At 43.0% G+C, this 21,889-nt stretch overlaps 1 protein-coding gene across 1 annotated transcript in view; it reads right to left on the bottom strand.

Moving 5' to 3' along the window:
- FBN2 (fibrillin 2) overlaps positions 1–21,889 on the bottom strand; it is a 372,340-nt gene that overhangs the window by 275,266 nt on the left and 75,185 nt on the right. Inside the window, exon 5 of the mRNA XM_040415981.1 lies at positions 16,700–16,795. Coding sequence (XP_040271915.1) covers positions 16,700–16,795 — 96 coding nt within the window. The remainder of the gene's footprint in view (positions 1–16,699; positions 16,796–21,889) is intronic.

A 21,889-nucleotide genomic window follows, 5' to 3' on the forward strand; every position in this document is an offset into this window, starting at 1 on the left:
AAGGGATGAACCGTTACCAAATAGGAAAAGAAAAGTTCTGTTGGAAAGAACTATATATAATCACAGAGTCAGGGTCTATTACATGCTACCAAATTACTGAGCATAATGGCTTTCTAATGCATCCACATTAAGCTGTCTAAAATATAACAAACCACAAAAAGACAATAACCATTTCACTCCCTTAGTGTCTGGATCCTGTGAATTTTTGCAAGGAAAATTAATGAAAAAATACAGCTAGGGTAAAACAATAAGGTTTATTACATTTCCTTAAACATATTTGTTCAAAATTTGGATACTCTGGTGTTCCTCATGGCAACTTTTAGTAGAAATTAAATTCTGACCTTTTTAAGCCCCTTAAGATTTAGCATAAATAGTGATTACGGATCTCATTCAACAATATTCACAGCTGAAAAGCATGCACTGTTTTCTTGCTAAAAAGAAGTAAGTCTGCAACTTTTGTAATCTTGCCAGTCATTAGTTACTGTTCAACCTTGTGTCTCCAGCCCGGAAATTAGTCTGCAAGGACTTCAGATAGCCGAGGAACTAGTCAGGATTTATCATACAGCTAAAGAGAAGAGGCCTTATGCAGGGAAATTACAGTACATATGTTCAAAATTTAGACAAATCCTCTGTTAAAAAGAGAGAGTAGATTTCACAATCCCAAAACAGAGATAAACAGGGCTCTGCTAAGTAGACATTGATGGTAAAACAATGGACATTTAATCAACAGATGATTATAAAGCACATATACAATGAGCTATCACAAACAATCCAAAGCTAAGGTAGACTGAGGACAGCATCAACACAGGGCTCAATAGGAACTTTACTAAGGCAGGCCTGGTAGACTTCAAAAGGCTCCCAACTGTTATACATAGCAACTGAATGGCTTCCATTATCTTGTTGCAGACAAGTTATGTGGTCACCAAAAGCAGTCCGCTCCTGGTAAATTACCCCTCAGATGCTGTGGTCTAAATTCACTATGGCATCTGAGGGGTTAAACATCCATGATTGGAGTTGCCTTCGATCAACTCCAGCAGACACTTCTGGGGGTTGTTTGCTGTGTGCCCTAGTAGACATGGTGAGAGTCCAGATTACACTACCCCTACACACTGACAGCCTTCTCTATACATGCAGTAATACAGGGAAAGCAGACGATCGTCCAGTGTGGTCAGGTTAATCAGGACTCTCACCGTCTCTCCTAGGAGTCCTGCCAGAATTTACCCTGCTTTTTACCTAGATATCCTGCTCCAAATCATATAAACTTGTATATCAAAGAACTCAGCTTCTTATCTTCTAGCATATCCTGCTGTCAGATAGCACAGCAAAAATCACCCAACAGATTCCTTTTAAAGACTGCCATTATCTCAAAACATCTTTTTGAGAAGCACGGTGACTGTCTATATATCATAGAAGTATTTTCACATGGTCATTGCCAAACACATTTCATATGGAAGACTGAAAAACATGAACCACTAATAACACCTAACAATGTCAAAAAGTCCAAGCATGCGCTCTGCCCTTAAAGGCTGGGTGCATCTGTGGTTCAGTGAGCAAAAATAAGCTGTAGGAACAGTCAACCAGATTTTGTTTAATATATATGCCAACGTCAGGGTATCAGCTCAGATATCCATCCATGTTGCATCTCTTGGCGACGAGAATCTGTGCTGCAAGGTAGATGACGAAATGTACAGTCCAGTATAGTTCTTTATCTGGGAAGCAAAAGGAGCAAGGGTGCAACAGTTCCTTGAGCCCGCCCTTGGTGCACTTAACTGCTCATTTACATATGGATCAAAAGATCTGTTTGTCCAGCATGAAGCCAGTTAACTTTATATTCAGCTGAGCTAGCACTACAATGCATTGTGCCTGGGTTAAGAGTGAATTTCCTGGGGACAGACTCCATGTAAAGTGTTACTGTTGTTTCAGTTTATTTTTAATATAGTGTAGGGACAGGGATGTTAAACACATTTAAAATATATAATTTATTGGGGAAATGTGTTTTTTTACCAGCAAACTGGGTGTAATGAGTCTTCTTTGCAACACACTAAATTGCTAAGGAGAGTCTTTGACTGGTGTTCCTATCCTATCTCTGTTGTACCCCTGTCTATGTGTAGGGGTACTGTATCTGCAAATGGTTTGTTATTTAATGTATTTTATTGCTATGTATTGTACCCAGAATAGCCATGTATAGATAGCACAGCCAGGGTTAACAATCCTGGCTCAACCTTTGCAGGAGGTTGGGTGATGATCCAAGATTCTTTGCCAACTGTTAGTCAGTCTAGACTGGAGTTCAGAGAAGAAGGAAGTGGTAGCCTATGCTCCTTTTTCTTAGGCTTCATGCTACAGAGCCTCAATGATCTTTGCATGATGTACAGAAAGAGAGAAGAAGAAAAACAAAGGAGAGAACTAGAGAACTTAGAAACTGCATGGCTGAGCTTTGGAGTCAGTAAGGTAACCTGCTACCAAAAGCTGCTTAGACCTTGTTAAGACACCCTTCACATCTGGACACGACTTTGCCAGTCATATCTCTAAAACCCTGTATCCCACAGTGGATCTACAGCTACTTTTATAAAAATACTATTGGCTGCCCTAGATTTAACAGGAAGAGATTTCAGACAGATAGAGAGAGAAGGGGCCATAACTCGCATCCTTGCCTAAATCTATACATCCTTATCTGGGACAGAGTTGCACTGTGTACAGTTTGAAATGTGTCTGCTATAATTAGAAATACCTGTACTACAACTTCTATTTTTGCACTACAGTTAAGAGAGACATTTATTATTTTAAAGCTGACCTGGTTACTGAATCATGCACGATATCCAGCCATTGCACTCTACATGCCCTGCCTTGCACCCATCCAAACACATAACATCACAGGTAATCCAGCTACCGTACCCGCAGGCAGGAGCCCCAGAACTGGGTGTGCACCAAGGGATAAAAGGGTGCCCCTTCCTTTCGTTGAACCGTCCCCAGGGAACAACGATCTGAGGGAAGTCAAGATTGTGATAGCCAGAGCCACTACCACACTTATCCTCTGCTCTAGCTCCTTGGGTGCTTGCTGCATATGTGACTTGCTGTCCCTGCTAACTGCTGGCAGGCTCATTAACTTTAATGCGCATTTGTATGAACATTCGTTCCCTACATTCGGTCTGAATATCGGGCCATGTAAAACTGCCATAAGCAGGGCTGAAGAGCTAGGAAAGAAGTTTAATGGCAGGTTTACACTGTCCGATATTTGGGCTGATTATCGGGAACAAAAGTTCATATGAATGCTCATTCGGTCTAGGTAAAGGTACCGTAGATCACCTGACGAACAGGCAAAATGCTTGTGTATTGGGTGAATTCATCTTTCATGCAGACACCTAAAGCTTGCTATACATTTCAGATAATGATCAGTTGTCCATGGGATCGTTCATATGAACGATCCCACCAACTAAAATGCCTGACCAGGGAGTACGTTTTTAATAAAATCAGACTCCCTGGTGCTTGATCACAATGGCAAATGATCGGCTAAATTCAGCCAGTCATGCCATCAACATGCAGTTTCAGAAGATGACTGTCCAAAGTTTTCAAGCACAGTGGACTACTTTTTCAGAGTCTGCAGTCAGCAATCATGAATCACCAGAATGGCCAAAATCTGCCATTCTAACCGACTGTAATATCATGTGTATGGACACCTTTAGTCATCCTTTCTGGGCAGCAAATCTTGCTGTGTAAACAGCAATCTGCTGCCCAAAAACAATGTGCCTGATTTATCATGCCTTCACTCCAGAATTCTGGCTTCAAAAAGTCACAAAATAGGGCTTTCGCAACTTTTGTGCAAACATTTTGCCACTTTTTGTGTTTTTACACCACTCAGTCCAGTTTTGAAATGTGGAGAGGAGAGTGGACGTGGTTAGCTATGTTAATACATTTTACTCAAGATCTATCATTGAGATTTTTTTAAAGAGTCACAAAAAAGTTGCAATCTCATTCCAGGAGGAGGATGGACTAGGAAAACTGGGCTAGCTTTTCCAGACAGAACTGTTAGAGTTAAGCATGAGACAAATTTATCAAACAACATACTTTACGACATTTGATAAATGTAGCATAAAGTACACCAACGTAGACTCAAGCAAAACTGACTTCACATATTCCTCTCATGATAAATTTTCCCCAATGAATTTGTATGAGGACGAGTGATGGCAGTAGCCATTACTTGTCCCAATTCAGTGGAGATGATCGCTGCATGTAAATCCACTGATGAGCAGGCAATTATCAGGTTATGTAGTATGTGGTAATTCAGCAGGTCGAAGAGTAGTGAGGGATAAGCAGCAATAGAAAAGTAAATAATAAGCTACAGATGGAAGATAACTAAAACAGGCAATTGGTAAAATTACATAGGGAGTTTTAAATAGAGCATAGTGCCCATTTAAATTGTAATTGGGGTGCCTGGCATCATACTAACCTTGTGGAGAGTGGAAAGGCAATGTCGGCAACAAGGATTGGAGTACAGAGAGGTAAGTTTGTTATAAACAGATACAATCATGTACAACCAAAATCGATCCAATATAACCAATTCAATGTGTCTCAGGAACACTCAAAATATAATGATTAATGATTCCCCATTTGGACTACTCCTCCTGACGAAGCTGGTAACGCGAAACGCGCGTTGAGGTTCGGTGTCACGAGCACAATAGCACTTTAGGTATGTTTATCTTGTACATTGTTATAGCCTCTCTATACCTTTACTTTTTACTTTAGCCAAAAGCTCTTAGGGTATTAGACAGTTGGTATAGGTGCTACATATATCCAGCAATAGTAAGTAGATGTATTCAGTTACTTCCATTATGATGTCTGGACACCTTTAGGCTTTCTGGCCCCAGCTCCATTGCTCTGCAATTGTATTATGGTGGTATAGATTTGAGGCTTTGATCTATTACTGATATATATATATATATATATATATATATATATATATATAATTATCAGGCATTTTAAAGTGGCATAATTTGTTGTATTCTCTACTATTGAGTATTTATTTACATGTTTTAATCATGGTATATTAATAAAATATTTATTGATCATAGCAGAACATTTTATACTCGTATTTATTGGTTGAGATATTATATTTGGAGTGTTCCTGAGACACATTGAATTGGTTATATTGGATCGATTTTGGTTGTAGTTGAGATACAATCATGTGTAGAAAGGCTGTGCCAAATGACATCTTGATGAAAAATTTGATGACATTGGTGATAGGGGCGTTATGATGAGGGCACTACTGTATTTTGGGTGTAGATTTTTCTAACCAAATTAGATAGCCTACTACGTTTTAATGGTTTCTTATAGAGATTAGCTAATTTCTCAAAAATTCAATCCGGCCAGTTCGCCTAATATTTTGAAAAAGTTCAGTTTGATCCTAATTTATCTGTGGCGATTTACATTAAAAAATGGCTATTTCCTAGCTGCAGAGAGTCTTTATAGTGGTGTAGAACACTGTGCCTTGCAGTATCATGCATAGGGAGTCTGCTGTGGTAGTGAAACAATACTGTGAGTCGGTATGACATGCAGATGACAGGCATCGCTTTTAGAATCACTACACACTTCACTTATTTGGGCAGTTACGAGACAAAACTGACCAAATAACTCAAGTGTGAACTCAGCCTTACAGGTAAATGTTAGCATCAAGAAGAAGCGCACTCATTTACACCGTCGGCAGCTGATTCCACATATATGTTTACATAACCTGTTCTATTACGCTTATACAAGTAGAGCCCTCCGACAGAGTTCAGAGGGTGTCAGCAGTAAGTTTGTGTTGACATCACTGATTATTTTGCCCTTCCTCTGATCCATCAGAACAATAACCCCCAAAAAACAGACCCTGTCTGTGAAGCATTCGCCTTCATTCGGTCAGCATTTGGTCAGTAATCCATCAGTATCGCTAAAGCCAAAAAAATACCAGAAGTGGATCCAAAACAGAGATGACATGTGAATGGAATATTTGCATGTCTTCTGTGTTTTGTACCCACTACTGCTTTTGGCTACCAAATCATAAGCCGAATCTGATGCAAAATTGGGACCATGTCATGCAGGCCTTACAGCTCTTACATAGACAGGATCAGTTGTGTGTCTCATTTTTCCTTCCTTCTGACAGATCAGAAGAAGGGTCAAATAAATGACGATGTCAGCCAGGCCAAAATGCAAAATAGTGGCCCAGTCATGAAGTGGGGAGGGTAGGAACAGCATGAAAAGTCCACAGAATGGCACTATGACATAGTGGTGAGGTGGAAGCAGCATGAGGAGACCACAGAGTGGCCCACTGACAGAGTGTGGAGGTGGCAGCAGCAGCAGCATCAGGAGGAGTCAACAGGGTGGCACAATGACAGAGTGTGGAGGTGGCAGCAGCATCATCAGGAGGCCATAGAGTGGCACAATGACAGAGTATGAAGGTGGCCGCAGCAGCATCAGGAGGAGCCCACAGGATGGCCCAATGACAGTGTGGAGGTAGCAGCAGCATCAGGAGGCCACAGAGTGGCAAGGTGACATAGTGTTGAGGTAGCAGCAGCATCAGGAGATCACAGAGTGGCAAGGTGACATAGTGTGGAGGTGGCAGCAGCATCAGGAGACCACAGAGTGGCAAGGTGACATACTGTGGAGGTGGCAGCAGCATCAGGAGATCACAGAGTGGCAAGGTGACATAGTGTAGAGGTGTCAGCAGCATCAGGAGACCACAGAGTGGCAAGGTGACATAGTGTGGAGGTGGCAGCAGCATCAGGAGACCACAGAGTGGCCAGGTGACATAGTGTGGAAGTGGCAGCAGCATCAGGAGACCACAGAGTGGCAAGGTGACATAGTGTAGAGGTGGCAGCAGCATCAGGATACCACAAAGTGGCAAGGTGACATAGTGTGGAAGTGGCAGCAGCATCAGGAGACCACAGAGTGGTAAGGTGACATTGTGTGGAGGTGGCAGCAGCATGAGGAGACCACAGAGTGGCAAGGTGACATAGTGTGGATGTGGCAGCAGCATCAGGAGGCCACTATGGCAAGGTGACATAGTGTGGAGGTGGGAGGCAATACCAGTACCCGCTGAAGATGGTGGGTGAAAGAAGGAGCACTTGGCATCAGATGTGTGGAATCAGGCGGATGGCAGCATCAGAATAGTAGCTGAGTCAGGTAGCCAGAAGAAACCCGTCTCTTTGTCAACTGTTTGTGTGGCACCATGGATGATCTAGTCTGATGCATCAGGCATTGGTGGGTGGAAATCCTGGCTGATCCACGCCTGATTAATCTTGACAAAGGTCAGTCTCTACATTTTGGGTGGAAAGACGAGTTCTTCTTGGGGTAACTATGCCACACTACTGGCCGGGCAGTACAGCTTTTCCAGGGCCAGCTGTGCCAGTTTATCCAACGGATCTTCAATGTGGGGTGGCAGGATGCTGCCCATGTATGCCACCACCTGCTTGTTCAAGTCCTGTTCCAGGTCTAGCTGTTGCTGGTGAGTAGTTTCTTCACTAGGCAGGTGAAGAAAGCTGCTCATCAGCGACTCTAAACTCAAGTTGCTGCTAATGGAGCTGGAACTGCTCCTCCCCCCCCCCCCCCACCCTGCCACAGCAGCCATAGCAGAGGAACATGAGCGCAGAGGGCCCTCCCGGTCAGACCTGTGATAGGATGGATGAAGGCGCAGATAGGCAGAGACTAACTGACTACATAGGATGTCTCTATAGTAGTTCAGTTTGTCCTCCCTCTCAGCAGGTGTAAAAAAGGCATCCATTTTGTACCTGTAGCGACGGTCCAATAAGGTGGAGAGCCAGAAGTCATCCCTCTGCCGAATGGTCACAATTCAGCTGTCACTATGCAAGCAAGTGAGCATGGATCAGGCCATTTGTGCACATGACTCAGAGGGACTCCCTGCCTCCATCTCCAGTGCATTCTGCCACGGTGTGTCTGGGCCCTCTGCCTCGTCTTCCTCATCGCCCTGTAGCTCCTCTGGCTGCTCCTGCTCCTCCTCTACTGTCACCTGTGTAGAAAAACCACCCTTTTCGCTACACATTTCTTGTGCTCCAATGTCCTTCTCCAGTTCAGCCTCCACAGGGCTCATGTGGCCGTGAGATCTAGGCATCACGTCTCCAGTCCCCTGACCAGCCAGATTTCCCAGCATCTGTTCCAGGACATGAAGCAGTGGAATGACATTGTTCATCCCGTAGTTCTGGCGACTGACAAATAACATGGCCTCCTAAAAGGGCCTAAAATAACGGCAGGTGTCCCGCATGAGCTGCCACTGGCTGACATCAAAGTTACACACGGGAGTACTCCGGTCCGCTTGGATCATCAAGAAATCATTTATGGCCTTTCTCTGTTCGTATAGTCGGTCCAACATGTGGAAGGTGGAATTCCAACTGGTAGAAATGTCGCATATCAGACTATGTTGTGGGATGCTGTTCTGCCGCTGCAGCTCAAGGAGGTTGTGCTTTGCGTTGTACGAGTGGCTGAAGTGCATGCAAAGTTTCCTGGCCATTTTTAGGATGTCTTGCAGATGGGTGGAAGACTTCAGGAACCGCTTGATAACTGGATTGAACACGTGTGCCATGCAGGGCGCATAGCTCAGCCCCCCTTTAGGCAGCGCCGACACCATGTTCTTCCCTTTGTCGGTCACCATGGTTCCGATTTTGAGTAGTCGCGGAAAAAGCCAGGATTCAATTTCTTGATGAAGGACACAGAGTTCCTCCCCAGTGTGACTCTATTTGCCCAGGCAAACGAGGTGCAGAACAGTGTGACACCGCCGTGCCCTGCACATGTGGTATGCTGTAGGGGTACTGTGAATTATCCGTGCAGTCGAGGCTGAGGACACGGTGGAGGATGAGAAAGGAATAGGCAGACATTGTCGCAGAACCAACGGCGTGGAACGTGGAGGAGGAAGCGGCGTTACCTGGCAAAGTTGCTGGTGTGACTGTGCCGGAACCACATTCACCCAGTGGGCCGTAAAGGACATGTATTGCCCCTGACCGTAGTTACAGCTCCACACGTCTGCGCTGCTGTGCACTTTGGCAGACACTGACAGGCTCAAGGACTGGCCCATCTTCTGTTCTACATGTGTGTGCAGGGCTGGTACTGCTTTTTTGGCAAAGAAATTACATCTTGAGACTCTCTACCTTGGCTTTGCACAAGCCATCAGTTCTCTGAAAAGTGCAGAGTCCACCACTTGGAAAGGGAGGGACTACAGCACCCATAGGCATGTGCACAGGGTGTGCCGGGTGTGCCTGGGCACACCCTAATCAAGCCTGCTGGCTAGCGAATACTAATGAAGCACTTCCATTTTTGAAGCGCTCATTAGTACTGGAGGACCATGAAGAGGTGAACGCTTCCTGGTAATCGGCTGTCGGCTGTGCAGGGTTGCAAACAGCGTAAGGCACTTTGTGATGTCACGCTGTGCGCGCCAGTTCAGAGCACAGCAAACAGCAGGAGGAAGAGGATCGCGGGCGGCGAGGAGCGGAGGCGTCCAGGAGTAGAGAGGTAAGTGTTTTTGATTTTTTTTACATGCTTGGGGCATAATGGAGGCTAATGAGAGGCATAATGAGGGCTAATGAAGCAAATGGGGGCTAATGAGGCAAATGGGGGCTAATTAGGCATATGGGGGCTAATGAGGCATAATGGGGGCTAATGAGAGGCATAATAGGGGGTAATGAGGAATAATGGGGCTAATGAGAAGCATAATGGGGGCTAATGAGAAGCATAATGGGGGCTAATGAGAAGCATAATGGGGGCTATTGAGGCATAAGGGCTGATAATGGGGGCTAATGGCATAAAGGCACGTGCAGTGTGTGTGTGTGTGTGTTTGTGCTTTAGGGTGCACACCCTAATGCAATAGGCTGCGCACGCCTATGGCAGCACCAGCAACTTGGCCAGGAGCACATTCAGCTTCTGCGCCATTGGATGAGTGCACGCAAACTGTTGTCTCTTGGCAATCGCTTTGGTAATCGATTACTAATGGAACGATTTATGAGGAGTAGGAGGAGGAGCAGGAGCATCAGGACCAGAAGATGATGGGAAGGACAGACAGCTCCCTTCAGCTAAGGTGGTGGAGACTTGACTGACTGAAATCGGGTGCGTGCCATCGGTTGCTGCGGCAGGCTGGACCACCACATCGGAGCACAGTTCTCCCAGTCCACTTTATGGTGACACTGCATATGTTGACGTAGGGTCGTGGTGCCAACATTGGCACCCTGGCCACGCTTCACCTTCTGCCCACAGATTCTACAAATGGCCATGTTCACCACCTCCGGCGGCATAACAAACAACTGCCACACCGCTGAGTAGGTGATTTTACCCCCAACACTCCCCACTGACTGACTGCCACCGCCGCTGCTTCCGTGAACCCCTGCACCTCTACTTTCCGGGCAGGTAGGCTTCTGCAAAGCGGGTGGTCTACCCCGGGCACATTTGGCTTCCGACCTCCAACTGCTGCCACCCTGCTGACTCCAGGCCATGTCAGCGACTTGCTGGCTCCGCCGTTGCCTCGCGGGCATGCTGCCACCCTCTTCTCCCGATGATGATGAAGCCCTTAACTCACCTAGCTCCCAAGTGCGATCAGCTACATCATCATCATCGAGTACTGTCTGCACGTCACTGATGTCCTCCTCAATGGTCTCTGGGTCAGGAGCCTGACCCACTAAAAAACCAGCTCCCATGCCCCTCTCCTCATCACTACTTGCCCGCCTACCGGAGGAAGCGGCGGATATCTCCTCCACATCTTGGCTGGCCAGTAGCTACTGACTCTCCTCTAGTAGCTCGTCCTCGCTGTATAGTGGAGCTAAGCCCACAGCATATAATATTTCTCTGGCTGAGGGAACAGAAAAGGACAGAGGCAGGTTGAGGACAGGTGAGGGCACAGGGCCTGTTCCCGGGCCATGCCAACTAATGATTGTGTCTGACGAACCCACCGACTCTTGGCTGTGGGTGTCTGATGTCACTTGGGACGAAGTGGATGACGGAGTCAACCATTCAAGAACCGCTGGGCTGCTGGTCAAGACACGACCACTAGATGACACCGGCAGCACAGGTCTCTCGCTGTGTATTCTGCTGCCATGCCCCCTTACTCTGCTGCGACCTGTGCCTGCGCCAAAAACATTTAGGCCTCTGCCATTCCCCTGTGCAGGGCATGGCACTTTTCTGTCTGATAGATCAAATAAATAAATAAAAAGGGAAATTAAAAGACCCCAAAAAAGTCTGTAATTTTCTCACTTCACCACACAATGGCTAATAAGCCCTTTTTTCCCCACTAATACATGCCAAAAAGGGCTTTAGAACATATAACTGCACCACTGAACTGCAAAAAAGCCCATATTTTTTTCCACTAATGCATTCCAAAAAAGGGCTTTAGAACATATAACTGAACCGCTGAATGACAAATATATATATTTTTGTCACTAAAACACGCCAAAAAGGGCTTTAGAACATATAACAGCACAGCTGAATGGCAAATATATATATTTTTGCCACTAATACACGCCAAAAATGGGTTTAGAACATTTAACTGCACTGCTGAAAGGCAAAAAGACGCTTATTTTTTTATCACTTATACACGCAAAAAAGGGCTTTGAAACAAATAACTGCACCGCTGAACGGCAAATATATATTCTTTTGCCACTAATAAACGCCAAAAAGGTCTGTGATTTTCCCACTTCACCACACAACGGCAAATCATTTTATTTGTGCCATTAATACACACCAAAAAGGTCTTTATAACATATAATTGCACTGCTGAATGGCAAATATATTTTTTGCCACTAATACACGCCAAATAGGGCTTTGGAACATATAACTGCACCGCTGAATGGCAAATATATATATTTTTGCCACTAATACACGCCAAAACCACGTCAACCATTCAAAAAGGGCTGTAATTTTCTCACTTCACCACACAACAGCAAAAGCTTTTTTTTGTGCCACTAATACACGCCAAAAAGGGCTTTAGAATGTATAACTGCACCGCTGAATGGCAAATAATATATATTTTTTTGCCACTAATACACACCAAAAAGGGCTTTAAAACATATAACTGCACCTCTGAACGGCAAAAAGGCCTTATTTTTTTTCCACATACATGCCACAAAAGGCTTTAGAACATATACAATAACTGCACTGCTGAATGGCAAATAAATATATTTTTTGCCACTAATACATGCCAAAAAGGGCTTTGGAACATATAACTGCACCGCTGAATGGCAAATATATATTCTTTTGCCACTAATGCACGCCAAAACCATGTCAACCATTCAAAAAGGGCTGTAATTTTCTCACTTCACCACACAACGGCAAAAACTATTTTTTGTGCCACTAATACACGCCAAATAGGTCTTTAGAACATATAACTGTACTGTTGAACAGCAAATATATATTTTTTGCCACTTATACACGCAAAAAAGGGCTGTAATTTTCTCACTTCACCACACAACAGCAAATACTTTTTTGTGCCACTAAAAAAGTGCTTTAGAACATATAACTGCTTTGCTGAACAGCAAATATATATATTATTGCCACTAATGCATGCCAAAAAGTGTTTTCATTTTCTTACTTCACCACAAATTGGCACATACTTTTTTTTTGCCACTAATACATGCCAAGAAGGGCTCTAGAACATATAACAGCACCGCTGAACGACAAATATATATTTTTTTGCCACTAATACACGGCAAAAATGGCTTTAGAACATATAACTGCACTGCTGAAAGGCAAAAAGATGCTTATTTTTTTCCACTTATTCACGCAAAAAAGGGCTTTGAAACATATAACTGCACCGCTGAACGGCAAATATATATTCTTTTGCCACTAATAAATGCCAAAAAGGGCTGTGATTTTCTCACTTCACCACACAACGGCAAATAATTTTATTTGTGCCATTAATACACACCAAAAAGGTCTTTAGAACAAATAACTGCACTGCTGAATGGCAAATAAATATATTTTTTGCCACTAATACACGCCAAAAAGGGATTTGGAACCTATAACTGCACCGCTGAATGGCAAATATATATTTTTTTGCCACTAATACACGCCAAAACCACGTCAACCATTCAAAAAGGGCTGTAATTTTCTCACTTCACCACACAACGGCAAAAACTATTTTTTGTGCCACTAATACACACCAAAAAGGCAAATAATATATATTTTTTTGCTACTAATACACACCAAAAAGGGCTTTAAAACATATAACTGCACCGCTGAACGGCAAATAGGGCTTATTTTTTTTCCACATACATGCCACAAAAGGCTTTAGAACATATACAGTAACTACACCGCTGAACGGCAAATAATATATATTTTTTTGCTACTAATGCACACCAAAAAGGGCTTTAGAACATATAACTGCACCACTGGATGGCAAAAAGGCCCTTATTTTTTTCTACTGATACACACCACAAAACACTTTAGAACATATAACTGCACCGCTGAACAGCAAATAATATACAGTACAGACCAAAAGTTTGGACACACCTTCTCATTCAAAGAGTTTTCTTTATTTTCATGACTATGAAAATTGTAGATTCACACTGAAGGCATCAAAACTATGAATTAACACATGTGGAATTATATACATAACAAACAAGTGTGAAACAACCGAAAATATGTCATATTCTAGGTTCTTCAAAGTAGCCACCTTTTGCTTTGATTACTGCTTTGCACACTCTTGGCATTCTCTTGATGAGCTTCAAGAGGTAGTCCCCTGAAATGGTTTTCACTTCACAGGTGTGCCCTGTCAGGTTTAATAAGTGGGATTTCTTGCCTTATAAATGGGGTTGGGACCATCAGTTGCATTGAGGAGAAGTCAGGTGGATACACAGCTGATAGTCCTACTGAATAGACTTTTAGAATTTGTATTATGGCAAGAAAAAAGCAGCTAAGTAAAGAAAAACGAGTGGCCATCATTACTTTAAGAAAGGAAGGTCAGTCAGTCAGCCAAAAAATTGGGAAAACTTTGAAAGTAAGGGCTATTTGACCATGAAGGAGAGTGATGAGGTGCTGCGCCAGATGACCTGGCCTCCACAGTCACCGGACCTGAACCCAATCGAGATGGTTTGGGGTGAGCTGGACCGCAGAGTGAAGGCAAAAGGGCCAACAAGTGCTAAGCATCTCTGGGAACTCCTTCAAGACTGTTGGAAGACCATTTCAGGGGACTACCTCTTGAAGCTCATCAAGAGAATGCCAAGAGTGTGCAAAGCAGTAATCAAAGCAAAAGGGGGCTACTTTGAAGAACCTAGAATATGACATATTTTCAGTTGTTTCACACTTGTTTGTTATGTATATAATTCCACATGTGTTAATTCATAGTTTTGATGCCTTCATAGTCATGAACATAAAGAAAACTCTTTTAAATGAGAAGGTGTGTCCAAACTTTTGGTCTGTACTGTATATTTTTTTGCCACTAATCCAAGCCAAAAGCGGCTTTAGAACAGATAACTACACCGCTGAATGGCAAATAATATATATTTTTTTGCTACTTATACACGCCAAAAAGGGCTGCAATTTTCTCACTTCTCCACACAACGGCTAATAAGCCCTTTTTTTCCCCACTGATACACGCCAAAAAGGGCTTTAGAACATATAACTGCACCGCTGAACGGCAAAAATTATATATTTTTTGCCACTAATCCAAGCCAATAAAGGCTTTAATTGGCTAATAATAAGCCATTTTTTTGCCACTAATACAAGGCAAAAAATGCTTTAGAACATATAATTGCACCGCACAAGGGCAAATAAGACATAGAAATATTTCCTTGTAATAAACCCTGTTAATGGCTGTATCAAACAACACTTGCACCCCAATAACAAGAGCGGTTTGCTGGAATTGCAGAGCTATATAATGGCAATTTGGATCCGCAGTCAGTGCAGCAAGGTGTAATAGGATTGTTCCTATTACCCAGGCTGTAAACTCCCCTACTGAACCCTGTTCTTCTTCAATACTGTGGAATGTTTCCTCCCTATCCTTTCCCTGAACTTCTATCTAAATAAAAGTTTTAAAGTCTTTTCTGCCACTGTCCCTAGCGCCTGCTGACGTCTCTCCCTGCACTAGTACTAGGGATCGACCGATATTGATTTTTTAGGGCCGATACCGATAATTTGTGAACTTTCAGGCCTATAGCCGATAATTTAAACCGATATTCTGTGAAATTTCATTTTTGAAAAAATCTGCTGAAAATGAATATTTTAAGTGTTAATGTTTAGTTTTTTTTTGTAAATCTTTCTTTTTTATTTATACTTAATATTTTGGTGTTTATTTTTTACAAACTTTTAACCCCCTTAGGGACTAGAACCCTTGTCCTATTCACCCTGATAGATCTCTATCAGGGTGAATAGAATCTCACTGTCCCTGCTGTGTTGTGCGCACAGCAGCATGGAGCTTACAATGGCAGCCAGGGCTTCAATAGCGTCCTGGCTGCCATTGTAACTGATCGGAGCCCCAGGCTTACACTGCTGGGGCACCGATCGGAGGAGGAGGGGAGAGGGGACCCTGTGGCAACTGCCACCAATGATTAAAACTGGGGGGGGCTTGGGTGGGGAGCGCACTGCGCCACCAATGTTTTTAATACGGGGTGGGGGGCGCACTGCGCCACCAATGATTAATACTGGGGGGCCACACTGCGCCACCAATGAAGATAAATCTCTCATTTATTCATATACAGGAGGCGGGAGCTGGCTGCAGAATCACATAGCCGGCTCCCGACCTCTATGAGCGGTAGCTGCGATCCGTGGCACATAAGGGGTTAACTACCGCGGATCGCAGCTACCGCTCATAGAGGTCGGGAGCCGGCTATGTGATTCTGCAGCCATCTCCTGCCTCCTGTTCAATTTGAATGAATGAGTAAGTCAACATCATTGGTGGCACAGTGGCCACAGCCCCTCCCCTCCTCTTGTCTTCTCCCCTCTCATTGGCGGCAGCGGCAGCAGCATCACAGGGGGAGGGAGACACTGCTTCCTTCTCCCCTGTGCTGCTGAGGGAACACAGAGAGAGCTGACAGCAGCGCGATCTGTGTTCCCCATACGTTATCGGAATATCGGCAAAATAGATGCCGATACCGATAACTGTCAAAATCCTGAATATCGGCCGATAATATCGGTAAAACCGATAATCGGTCGATCCCTACTAAGTACACTGGAAAATGGCTGAATCCAAAATGACTGAGGCTATTTATAGGGCTGTGACATCACAGGGCTGGCTGGCTGCTGATTGGCTGCATGCATAGCATTGTGGGTGATCCCTTGTTCCCAGTTTTCCTGAAATTCAGATCAAATTCCACTTCGTCAACTTCGATTCGCTCATCTCTAGTTTCTTACTCAGATCACAACAATAAAACAACCACTATTGTGAATTTTTGAATGCAAATTATCATGAAATATCAAAAACTATTGGTATCCATTTGCAAAGATATTGTAGTAATAAAGAAAAGAAAGAGATAAAACTAAATTTTATGTAACAAAAAGTACATGTGAAATGAGTTGTCCTATTAAGAAAACCCTATTAGAATATAAAGACATCATAGAGGAAGATAGGTTGTCCACTTGAGATTCCTTATTATCTGGAAAGTAACTCTTTGGGCAGCTCTGGCTCTGCAGGATTCAGCACAACTATGTATTTGGGTGAGACAACCCATTTAAAAAACAAAAACAAACAATGGCTTTCAAAATTCATACTAAATAAGTTAAGCAGTAAAACATGTTCACTTACCTCTTTCACACAGAGGACCAGTAAATCCATAAACACAGGCACATCGATTGGGTCCAATGCAACGGCCTCCGTTCTGGCAACTGTTTTCACAGACAGCTATGGAAATACATTTATATAAAAATAAGCATATATCCAAAAACTTCTGTTCATTATCAGCATTGAAGTTGTTTACGGCCCCACGCTTGCTGCTTTGCCACTGCCTGGCCCTGTCAATCAAAGCAGCATGGGAGGATCTGATCAAAGAAAGGAGTGGAGCTTAGGGGCAACAAGAGCAGTGGTGATGCCCTCTTTGCACCAGGTCTAATTTGCATATTAAGAAAAAGTATCACAACTTGGGAACAGAACCTAGTATCAAAAAAAGAAAAACAGTGTCTTAATCGGGTGAACCACAGGTATATGTCTATGCAGATAGTTGGATAGGGAGGTCGCTGGTGACCGACTCCCTTTAAGCCTTAGACATATATATACATTTTGGCCCATAATACAAAGAACAAAACGGAACCATATTTTGCACCTTACAGCGCCTTACAATTCTACTTGTAAAGCAGAGGTGCAAAACCTGCTCCCACACTACTGTTCTGTGCAGTCTCCAGCAATCAGGATAAAGGCATGTTTGCCGATGTCCTGATGATTATGGTGTTGAGAATTGAGTGTTATGATTAGGCATCAACTATATGCTCTCTGCACTAATCATAGATAATAATGCCGGACTTGAAAGATAAATTTGAGTGCCCTCTAGTGGCTGCTCACATGTATTTTCCATGAGAGGAGTGGCAAGGAGTGGTAGCATGGGAGCAGGGACCGGTAAATACTAATGGTGCACTAAATTCCGGGAGCTGGACATTGTGTGGCTGGCACTGATTATGTGTGGCAGTGTGACTGACACTGTTAGGGAGGTGACACTGTGTGGCCAGTGCGGTTGTTGAGGAGACTGTGTTGCTGGTGTGCAGTGTGTGGCATTAAGACTGAGATCATTATGGGACGACTGTGTGTATTGGACTGTTATAGAGAAATTGTGGGGCAGTATTCTGTTTTCAGAAACTTAACAGGACAATTCCATCAGAAAGTACCGTAATATTCTTTTTTAAGGTTTACTATGCCATTGAACAATAAATACAAAATAATGTCCTTCTGTCAGTTTCAATATAAGGCTACTTTCATACTAGTGTTTTTTGTGGATCCGTCATGGATCTGCAAAAACGCTTCCGTTACAATAATACAACCGCATGCATCCATCATGAACGGATCCGGTTGTATTATGTCTTCTATAGCCATGACGGATCCATTGAACACCATTGAAAGTCAATGGGGACGGATTCATTTTTTATTGTGTCAGAGAAAACGGATCCGTCCCCATTGACTTACATTGCGTGTCAGGATGGATCCGTCTTGCTCTGCACCACATCACGGACAGAAAAACACTGCTTTCAGCGTTATTCTATCCATGATGGGAATACAACCAAATGGAACGGAATGCATTCTGGTGCACTCCGTTTCGTTCAGTTCAGTTTTGTCCCCATTGATAATGAATAGGGACAAAACTGAAACGTTTACTTCCGCTATTAAGATCCTATGACGGATCTCAATAGCGGAATTGAAAACGCTAGTGTGAAAGTAGCCTTTATCATAAGACCTCCGATATAGATAGGTAATCCATTGTCAGTTTACTGATGCTGTAAGGGGAAGATGTTATCTGAAGGCTAATCCAGATAATAATAGTAGATGTCAAATTGAGCTCTATTGTTCTTTTTATAGACCTAGATAAACATGCCTAAAGTAGAGCATTGTATTAATTAGTATAATGTGTGAGGGTAACTAAAGGGGAATCTCTATGTTGGAGTGAGGTGAGTCCAAGCAAGGTTGAAATTAAACAGCCAGCACACGAAGTAGTATAAGTGGAGTGACTTTAAAAATTCATATCGAGAAACCATCCACCCATATTTTTTTTTTAAACACTTGATGAAAGTGTCCCTTTAAATGAGTGATACAGGAAAACTGTTACTGTGTTATGTCTATTGCCAACCATGACTGGTTTTCTCTTTTTGGTGTTTTTGAATCCATGTATCATTCCTCTCCACAATTAAATCTTGAATTAGTTAAGACATAGTGGGGCAAATTTAATAATCCTGTAGACCAATATTTCCCAGCTATCAGGGCATTATGGGAGTTGTAGTCATCAGCTGAAGATCCACAGTTTAGAGATTAGTCCTGTAGACAATGTAAAAGACAGGCTGTCTAGACCTGCACCAGATTTATCACCGTGGCTCAGTCTGGATGATAAATGTGGTGCAGGGACACATACTTTTCACTCGCTCTATACCGACTATTGGAGACAGAATTTTACATAAGAATTGTAGTTCAATTTTGATACTAAATATTGTATATTAGACCATGCCATTTTCCCTCAAATCCATGCCCCTTTATCAATAGTGCAATACTTCCCTGTCAGATATTTATTACATATATCGTAGACATAGCATAAAAGACATGACATAAATAATCCTTGGGTATAATCAATGTGTCCTTTTAACCTCTGCTTTAGAGTATCCAGGTTCGATCTTTCATTATATTTTGAAGGGGCCTCAAATGAAATGATATACCGTATTTAGAGTCTGTTTGATATGGACCACAATTATTCTTGCTTACACGAAGCCTAAAGAGGACGTGTCACCAGCAGAAGTGACTGTTCTTCTATTTCATGATTAGAAATTCTTGTCCTATTACGTTTATGTCGGTATCAGGATTCTGGTGAGGAGCTTACTGATATAATAGCGAGCTAAATCTGACCCATTCAAGACAGGTATATTGTATATAGTTAAATATATTGCACTTTAATAATGTTGTTTTTATTTAATAGCACCGTGTTTTTGTACTATACAGCCATGCATTCATTTCCATAAAATTTGTATGTCAGATAGATTTTTAAAGCTTTACAGTTGTCAGTGGTATTTATACTTAGCTATCCACACTCTGAGCACTTTAAGTCCTTCGCTAAAAATCTCAGCATCGAGCCCAGTTTCACACATATGCAGTATACAGTAATGGGAACATGTGAAAATATGAGAAAGGCTGTGACCTCTCCTGCAGCTGTATGTTTGGAGCTTTTGTTATTGAAAGAGCCGTTTTATCTCTTACTCCCTACACTGGGGCTGTAAGACATCAAATGCTTGGCTATGAACCACACACAAGAGTAAAGGAATCTGCTTAGATGGCTGAGAGATAGACAATGATTGTGGCTTAAAGGCAAAAAAGTAGCAAAAAAAAACCAAATAGACACTTTCATTTACTGTGGCTTTGTGACTAGGGATGAGCGAAGGGCGCTTCGGATCCTAGATCCAAAGTTGCTTCATTCAAAACGTTGGAATAATGCTGTACGGAGATCCGTCTCCGTACAGAATTAAAATGTACAGCCTCCAATGAGCCGAAGTCAGTTTCCTCAGATCCGAACTGGAGTTCAGATCCAAGTTTTAAAATGGTTTTCCAGTTTAAAAATCAAATACCGAATTTATTCACCGAAGTCTCACGAGACTTAAGCTCATGGGAGGCCGTACATTTTTATGTTGTACGGAGACAGATCTCCATACAGCATTAATCCGAAGTTTTGAGTGAAGTGACTTCAGAACTAGAATCCAAAGCTCACTTCGCTCATCGTTATTTGTGACTATTATAAAGATGTAATTATACCCGGAAGGATCCTCAGTAGAGATGAGCAAATTTTTTAAAATTCAATTCTGGCATTAAAAGTATTTTTAAAGGAAGAGGGAGGTACTCACGTTTATTACTTCACTAAATGAGACATGAATGAAGGTGATGACTAGGGAAGAGAAAATTTCTCGAAATTCAATTTGGATTTGATTTAGCTGAATAAATTGAGCGATCCAATTTGCATCTGAATAAATTTTCCACTTAAATCAAAACCAACTTCCCTAAAACATTTTAATGCCAGGCTAGCTTTAGTAATCTAAATTAGTGACAGCAACACTGTGACTATGAGGATACACATGGCTGTTAGTGGTAACAAATAGCACCTATAAAAACAATCTGCACTGCAGTATTTTTTATGGTCTCAAAATTGTTTACCTTTTTGGTGGCAAATACCTGCTGGTGTGTATACACACACACACACTGCCTAGGGTCATGCAATCCTATTTAATTAGTGTTGAGCAAACCCGAACTGTAAAGTTGGGGTCCGTACCGAACTTTGCGAGTTGGGGTACCCGGACCCGAACTTTACAGCAAAAATTTGGGTTCGAGTTCGGTGTTCAGGTATTTAATAAAGCTTGTTGAAAGGCTGCAGGGCAACCAATCAACAAGCTTTTAAGCTGTGGGCACTTAGAAGCCATCACAGCCATGCCTAGTAATGGCATGGCTGTGATTGGATGGTGCATCATGTGACCCAGCCTCTATACAAGCTGGATCACGTGTAGCACCGCCCATAAGCTCTGAGTAGTGCAGGGACAGGAAGCAGGCAGCTGAACTAAGGGAGAGTGTTAGGAATTTCATATGGCTATTTATTCTGTGGGTGACCTATACACCAGCTTTGCACCCCTGACACAAAAATATAATAATTAATCTAGCTGTTAATTCTGTGGGTGACCTATAGTGATTTTTTGTGGGTGCAATGCACCATCTTTGCACTCCTGACACAGTAATATAATAATTTATCTGGCTGTTAATTCTGTGGGTGACCTATAGCGATTTTCTTTGTGGGTGCAATGCACCATCTTTGTGTGAGGTACACCTGCACTGCATCCATGATGGGGAAATTAATATAATTAATACGTCTGTTAGTTCGGTGGGTGACCACAAAGAATGAGGAGAGCATCAAATAAGGGGCGTGGCCCTGGTCGTGGTGCTGCTGGTGGAGCTCCTGTTGCAGGAAGAGGACGTGGTCGATCTGTGCCAGCTACATGCCCAAATGAAACACCTTCCTCAGGTGCACGTAGGTGATAGAACGTTCAGCGTTATTTTGCAGGCCCGAATACCGGTGTACGAATGGTGAGAGTAAGTAGAGGCGGTAGTAGATTGGGTGGCTGACAGTGCCTCCAGTTCCTTCACATTGTCTCACACCCGGTCCCCTGCTGAAATTGCAGAGTTGGCACCTGCCGCCCATGGGCATCTGTATTTCACCTCACCCCCTTGCAAATCAGCCAAGCAGTCTGAGCCCCAAGTCATGCAGCAGTCTCTTAT

This window comes from Bufo bufo, chromosome 2, assembly GCF_905171765.1.
Source record: "Bufo bufo chromosome 2, aBufBuf1.1, whole genome shotgun sequence".
NCBI classification, from domain to species: Eukaryota; Metazoa; Chordata; class Amphibia; order Anura; family Bufonidae; genus Bufo; species Bufo bufo.